The sequence below is a fragment of the Haliotis cracherodii genome, unplaced genomic scaffold, assembly GCF_022045235.1.
Source record: "Haliotis cracherodii isolate W230 unplaced genomic scaffold, xgHalCrac1.p SCAF_5, whole genome shotgun sequence".
In the NCBI taxonomy this organism is placed as follows: Eukaryota; Metazoa; Mollusca; class Gastropoda; order Lepetellida; family Haliotidae; genus Haliotis; species Haliotis cracherodii.
Window position 1 is genome coordinate 55,515,461 of NW_027266308.1, and position 7,778 is coordinate 55,523,238.

Here is a 7,778-nt window from a genome sequence, read left to right on the forward strand (position 1 = left end):
ACCTCACGTACCCAATACTTCAGTTGATATTGACACTTACACAATTGGCTTTATTTGAACACATTTCCCTACAGATCCCTACGCGCACCTCCAGAAAGATTTTACTTGCCTTATCGATCAGCATTGCCAAATCTGAACAACATTTATAACAGTCTACATTGACAATGGGCTGCTCGGCTTCCGGGGCAGTTTCTACAAGAAATGGTCATAACCAGGACATGAATGGCAAATCCGGACCCTCGAAATCACAGAGTCGGGTAATAATAAAAGATGACCCACGGATACCCATTGCGGGTCGTCAAGTGTACCTTCTGAAGAGGTCGTGGAAGGCAATAGCAAGAAACATGGATGAGACCGGCATCACGATGTTTATGGGGTTTGCTATTTTGTACAATACATTTCTAATTGTGTAGTGATGGATAATCAAACCAACACTGAGACGAATGTTGCGACGTTAATTGTAATAAAGCGGGAAATTGTAATAAACTGCAGTAAAATGTAATAACACTGTGGTAAAATGTAATAACACGGTGGTAAAATGTAATAACACTGCAGTAAAATGTAATAACACTGTGGTAAAATGTAATAACACTGCGGTAAATTGTAATACATACTCCGGTAAATTGTAATAAAAACTACAATTTACCGCAGTATTACATTTTACCGCAGTGTTATTACATTTTACCACAGTGTTATTACATTTTACTGCAGTTTATCACAATTTACAGCGTTATTACAAATTACGTCGTAACAACGTAACACACATCATATTCATAGCACCGGGTCACTGCGCGATATATATTGAAAAGATCTTCTCTTCAATCCGGACACATACATAGTTGGACATAATATACATATATGAATTATGAATCTATTTGAGTTAAGACATATATTAATTGTTAAAAGACCGTAATTATTGTTCGTCAGTATTTTATTTGTTGTTTAACGCTGCACTCCGAAATATTCAAGCTATATAACGGTGGTCTGTAAATAATCGAGTCTGTACCAGAAAATCTATTCACTGACATTGGGAGACGATGACATGTGTATAGGATACAATAAGAGGACAGATATTTTGTTTGGGGCCAAGTAAGGTTTTTTGTTAGTCTCTCAAAACGGACAATTGTTTTTAAACTTATTCTTTAAAAAAATCTCAGACACTCTTCCTATCCCACTTCCACATCCCCTTGCTCATGAGCAATTGGGATACGATGACAAGCATCATCCAAGTCAGCGAGTCTGACCACCAGAACTCGCTTGTCGCCTCTTACGACAAGCATGGTTTGCTGAAGACCAATTTAAACCCGGACTGTTCGTCAGTAAACGTCCGACATGGTGCGTAAGAAGAATGAAGTCCTAGATGAAAGGATCGAGTAAGAATACAAAGACTACCAGGAAATGTAACATCTATTATCAGATTAATAGCGATTATGTAAATCCCCTAAATAAAACTGCAGCAATCCTCCAGGGTAAATTATGCCGGATGTAAAGAAAATGATCTGGTAATATTCGTACACCCGTCCTCATCTGTTGTGAGAAATCGTCTTGTTTCCATGTCGTGAGACATAACTCTGTCACTGCAATATGTGGCCCGTGAAGATCCGGGGTAGAATAGGTCTTCAGCAACCCATGCTTGTCGTAAGAGGCGACTAACGTGATCGGGTGGTTAGGCTCGCTGACTTGGTTGATGCATGTCATCGATCCCAATTGCGTGGGAGATGTTCATGATGTCAATCACTGGATTGTCTGGTCCAGACTCGATTATTTCCAGACCGCCGCCATATAGCTGGAATATTGCTGAGTGCGGCGTTGAACAACAAACAAACAAACAAACACTGCAATATGTCCAATTCTCATTTGTTCCAGTCTCTTCGAGCAGAACGAGAGTGTGAAGAACTTCTTCAGCACCATCAACAAAGACGTTACCTTGAGCGAACTACGCGAGAGTGGTCTTCTCGAGAGTCACGTGCGTGGTGTGATGCTGACGATAGATGAGGCGATGATGTCGCTTGATGAGCCGGACTTTGTCATCGATATGCTCACGCACGTGGGGAAAACACACTTGCGCTTTAACAAGTTTGATCCCGATATATTTTGGGTAAGATATATATCCTTTTTTTTCATTTATATGTTGACATTAACAGAAACAATATGATTTCATCCACCTTTCCGACAAAGATGTGTGAGTGAATGTTGTCTCATGCTGCAATCAGCACTATTACGCACTCAGCTGTATTCCATCTACAGCTGTAGTCCATCCATGCCGGCGGTCTGTATATAATCGAGTCTGGACCAGACAATCCATTGATTGACATCATGAACATCGATCCACGAAATTGGGATATGGTAACATTCATCAATCAAGTCAGTGAGCCTGACACCCGATCCTGTTAGTCGCCTCTTACGACAAACATAGTAGCATTTTACGGCAAGAATGGATTGCTTAAGACCTATTCCGTGCCGGATTTTCACAGGTCGGCTGTCCCGTACGACACGCATAGGCTACTGGTGGCCTACACTTGCCAGGGTGTATAGCCACAAGCCAGTCGTGCAGCTGTGTCCTTATTGGAATTCATCTTCCATACATATGAATGCGATCGAACACGACCTAGGTTGGATTCATCATCATGTAAAATAACCTACATTGTGCTAATGACATATCTGACATTGTCCATAATTCAAAACTATTGTATGCTACGCGCAGCTTGTTTATGCGGTGCCGACGGCATATGCAGACATACTGAATGTCGTCAAACTATATTCTTCTGCTTTGACTTTTGTCCAGGGCCAATTTCATTTAGACGTCGACCGTCATACCAGTTGGTGCTTATGGTAGGGCATGACATACTCTCCCGTTTCCTTAGGACATGTTGCAATCTTTATAAATGTTCACTGTTTCGCGAGTGAAGCTTTATGACAACATTTGCAGACTGTTGCTTCTTCCATGTGGCAGCGATACCCCTGTAGTTAAGTTGGTAAGGGTTTCATTTACAGACCACATTTTATCAGCTGTCTGTCGGATCACACCGTTCAGTGACCACATTACACTTCCCAGTTTTGTTAATTTGTGTTATTGTACAATGTATTGTCTGGGTTGTCATGACAATTATTTCATGTTCTCTCTATTTATCAGGACATCCCTCATTACATTAGCGTATTTGAATGATTACACTGGTTGCCAAGTAAATATTGTGGTTACCAACCACGTGTATTGCCCGTGTTGCGCAAAAATAAAACTTTATACTTTATACAAGACCGTTAAGAGCAGCCTTTCGCGGATTACATGGATTTTTCTCAAGATTTGAACTTGAACTTGGACGGTTGCTACACGTGATTAATAAACTATATTCCACACAATCTTCTTACTATAAGCTGAAAACACTGCCACTTACAGGATGGAACACGTGATCATGTCATAAAAATGATTAACACGGTACGCATATAAACATTGCAGAAAATATTTCAATCTGATTAGTGAAAAGCCGATTGATCGATTGGTAGTAAGGAGATGTGAAATTGGGGTAAAAAGGGTGCCTGAGATAAGTTTAAAAAACTCTTGCCCGTTTTCAGAGACTAACAAAACATATTTATCACCCAAAAACAAAATATCGGTCCTCTTATTGTCGTTTATACGCATGACATCGTATCCCAATTGCGTAGACCCATGTTTATGATGTCAATCACTGGATTATATGGTTCAGATTCGATTATTCACAGACCATGCCATATGTGGCATGAATATTGTGCAGTGTTAAACATCAAACACTCAAAGTTTCCTATACCATGACAACTGACTATGTTCACATATTGACATATTAAGCCTGGTTGGTTTAGGGCGTAGGTGAAATGGGGTAGGCTTTCAACCTAATAACAGCTATATCAACGTGAGAGGAAAGCCTGACATGACGCAACTCGTAGACGTATACCACTTTTGTGAAACTATAGAAGGGAATGGTGCACTCATCTTTAAAACCGCGACAAGCGCAGCAAATAGTGGTTCTATAGTGGTTCCATGAGGCCAATCGTGCCTACTTGATGGTTAACAGTTTGTCATCTTAACCCTATCATAGTCACAATTAATCGTGAGTGAGTGAGTGAGTGAGTACGCCGCTTTTAGCAATATTCCAGCAATATCATGGCGGGGGACACCAGAAATGGAGTTCACACATTTTACCCATGTCGGGAATCGAACCCGATATTTTCTACGGCGTGACGAGCGAACGTTTTAACTACTAGGCTACCCGACCGACCCCACAATTAAACGAAACAAAACTGATATCTGCAGTAACTAGATTCTTATTCTACGACTGATTTCCCATGTTGATATCCGTTGTCTATAAATATTTACTTCTTTCAACAGATTTTCTTTCAAAATGGAACGAAACACTCGTATATAAACAAGGGGGTGGGGGCTGTGGCGGTGGCGGGGGAGGGTTAGGTAGTCTAGGCATCTGTCCCCATTCGGTATACAGAGTTGCGTCCCTCGAGCGTGCTAGATTCTTAAAATTGAAATTTCGATTTCCAGATTAATCCTGACGATTGTTTTTAATTTGTCGATACCATATTCCTGCTCGTGGACTGAAGCAACGTTAAACATGTCCAAGACCTGCATAATTTATAGTATCCGCCGATAATAAGTTGACATTATATAACCGAAATACTGTTCATAGTTTGAAAAAAACTCACCCACCAATATTTTATTTCAAATGACAAAATGCAACAGATCATTTTTTCCTCAAACCCATGTCTCTACTGCAAAGGCTTACCAATATATATATATATATATATATATATATATATATATATATATATATATATATATATATGACTAAAGGTGACGGTTCACCTTCTGATCCCCTTGACATACTCAGAACATACTGACGAAACATATTCCTTGTGTAAGATATATGGACTTACATATAAGGACTTACATCCTCATGATTGTTATTGCACGTTTTCATTAAATCGAATGATCATTTTGATTGTAAAGACATGATACAGAACGAGCGTGATGTAGTAGGTCGTGACACCTATATGTGAAGATGTTCGTGTAATTGTCCATTTTTGTAAACGGTCGGAGTAATCCCGGTATTCGCCTGGGTTCTAAATGTCCAGCGTCTAGTCGGGATGTGATTCTGTCTGCTCGTGACACGTTCATTTCATAATTCGTTTGACTTTGGCCAACATCAGGTACTAACATGCCATGACTCAACTCAATTTGAAGATGAATGTCTTTCCTTCTGTATACACTAAGCGTTTCATAGAAACGCTCGAATTTACATTCCTTGCATTTGTCAATGCATCGTGTTTCATTGGAACCAAGTTTCCATTATCTATTTTTGTGTAGTCATGGTAATGTGATTGATGGAATTTTTTGACACTACAAGGTCTTCAGCAATCCTAAACGTTAGTGTCAATGTTACTATATGTAATACATTGTGTACACCACACACGTTAATAGATCATCAGCGAAGTAGCCGACGAGTGGGAGTTGTTTATTTCTTATATGAGATATCATCATTATGTACAGCTTCTTTAAAGATATAGATAAAATGAATAGGTTTTAAAATATTTGCTCAAATTTTAATAATGATGACTCCCTGAATTGAATCATACATCGGAAATTTCGGCCAAGTCAATTCCACGAAAGGTGGGTAAGGTTTAGCATTTCCCTCATATTCTCACAACCCTCACGTCGATCATCTGTACCTTTTATCCGTAGACAGATTGTCCTATCTCTTCCCTTTTGGGATGCGATCGTTCGGCCTCTGCCTTTATCTGCCTAGTCTAGCTACATCTATGGGTAGCAACTTACTGAACACTTCCCTTTAAAAACATAACGTAATCCAGTATATGACGTCGTCAAGCTGCTAGAGTATATTCGAATCTCCAGAAATGACGTCATGAGAGAGCAAGGTTTATCGTGAAATATACCACGCTTCGTTTTTCATTGTTCTTTGCGATTTATCGTGTAGCTATCTTATATAAAGGTAACGCTATTTTTCAGAGCATTTTCATTTGCAGAAGCACGAGGGCTTCCATTAACTTCCCGACGAAGGAGGGCAGTTGAAATGACCGAGGGTTTGTGCAAATGATAATGCCGTGAAAAATAGCGTTACCGTTATTATAGCTAAAATGGATGGAATTTGTTATCAAATAAAAAGAAACAATAATATCGGTTTTGAAACATTGACTGCAATCAACATGAATGTCACTGACCCACTTTTACAAATATGGAAACGCCATAGAACAAACCAGATGACGTCGCCATTGAACGTGACGTCATCTATCCCATATCCTATGACGTCACCTAGCAACGGGCGTGATAATGGCCCGTCGTCAAGCAATATATGGGCATTATCAAGTTACAGAGGCCCGCTCATTTTTGATAACATGCGGGGGGTTTAATGATAATTCTATCCATTTTAGCTATAAACATAGATACATAACAGAGACATGACCAAGCACTCGCTATGAGGTTGCTGAAGATCAATTTTAACCCGGATCTTACAGGCATAAAGCGCATGTATGTGATGTGTGCACACAGATAAAATTGGTCCTCAGCAACCCATGCTTGTAGTTAAGGTACGACAGTGGAGATCGGGTGGTCAGTCTTCTTTGGTTGATGCGTGTCTTCGTATCCCAATTTCCGTAGATCTCTTGTCGTGGTGTCAATTGTCTGACCCAGACTCGATTATTTATCATTTATACGCCGTCATATGGCTGGAATATTGCTGAGTACGGACTTAAAAAGATCGCAACAACAACAAAAACACGTTCTTTGGTCTTTCAGCAGAATATACATACGGAGTGATGGAGACCTCACGTTTGGATTTGTCACTCCACGGTTTTATGTTAAGGTCGAATGCTTCATTTTCCTTCAGCTTATCCGGGACCCGTTCCTCATGGCAGTGAAAGAGACACTAGGGGACAGATACTCTGCCCACATGGCGGATATCTATCACAAAGCCATCAGCTTCATACTGACCACACTAATCACAGGCTTCAAGCTTGGGCAAAAGGAGAAGAATATGACCACCATCCAGTGACTGGACGATGCAGCTGCTACTGAAAGCAATTTCCCCAAGAACGAACCAGACCGTCTACATTTGATATGGTGGCAGGTGTATCTGTGTTTCGCATTTGTAATAAATTACAGTAGACTTAAGTAGAATATTTCATCTGTATACAATAATTTATATTCATGGGTACCTTGAAGTCGAACTATACAAAAATGTTTATTGTTTGGGAAATCTTATTTATTGTCTCTTCTATAATACGTAAAAAGAATATTAATCGTATTATAATATTTATAATAATGATAACGTTAATAATAATGATAATATAACGCATGGTGATACAAGCTTCATCTGTGATCTTTACCATTGAAACATCAGATGCAGATTAGTTGACTTCAACTAAACATTTTATAGGAAAGGATTGGGTAAAAGGATTGAGTAAAGGACTTCAGAGACCATAGCCTTTAATTGTAAGGGAATGAGAGGTACTTTCCAAAGTTATTAAAAGTATGTATATTGAAATAGATACATGAATATATATATACATCATCGAAATACTTTTGTTATTTTTAGACCAAGGAATATGTATAATACGCATAGGCTTAATTTTGCCAAAGCCAATTCCAATATTCCCCAAAATAAGAATGAATATAATACACATGTAATGGTGTCCTTGGTAAAATGTCTTTGACACATAACAAAGTGTGGCTAGACTGATGTCTCATGGTCAGAAACTACTTCCTTGTACATAATATTACC

At 39.2% G+C, this 7,778-nt stretch overlaps 1 protein-coding gene across 1 annotated transcript; it reads left to right on the forward strand.

The window, feature by feature from the left end:
• The first annotated feature begins 164 nt into the window (after positions 1-164).
• LOC139442085 (cytoglobin-1-like) lies at positions 165-7,121 on the forward strand. The gene is made up of 3 exons (XM_071222867.1): positions 165-376; positions 1,867-2,098; positions 6,885-7,121. Exons 1-3 carry the CDS (start codon positions 165-167, stop codon positions 7,047-7,049), a joined length of 609 nt encoding a protein of 202 aa, XP_071078968.1. The 3' UTR covers positions 7,050-7,121.
• Positions 7,122-7,778: the final 657 nt, after the last annotated feature.

Coding starts and splice junctions, on each gene's coding strand:
- LOC139442085 (XM_071222867.1), top strand. CDS start 165: ATGGGCTGCTCGGCTTCCGGGGCAGTTTCTACAAGAAATGGTCATAAC. Junction 377..1,866: donor GGCATCACGATGTTTATGGG/GTTTGCTATTTT, acceptor CATTTGTTCCAG/TCTCTTCGAGCAGAACGAGA. Junction 2,099..6,884: donor TTGATCCCGATATATTTTGG/GTAAGATATATA, acceptor ATTTTCCTTCAG/CTTATCCGGGACCCGTTCCT.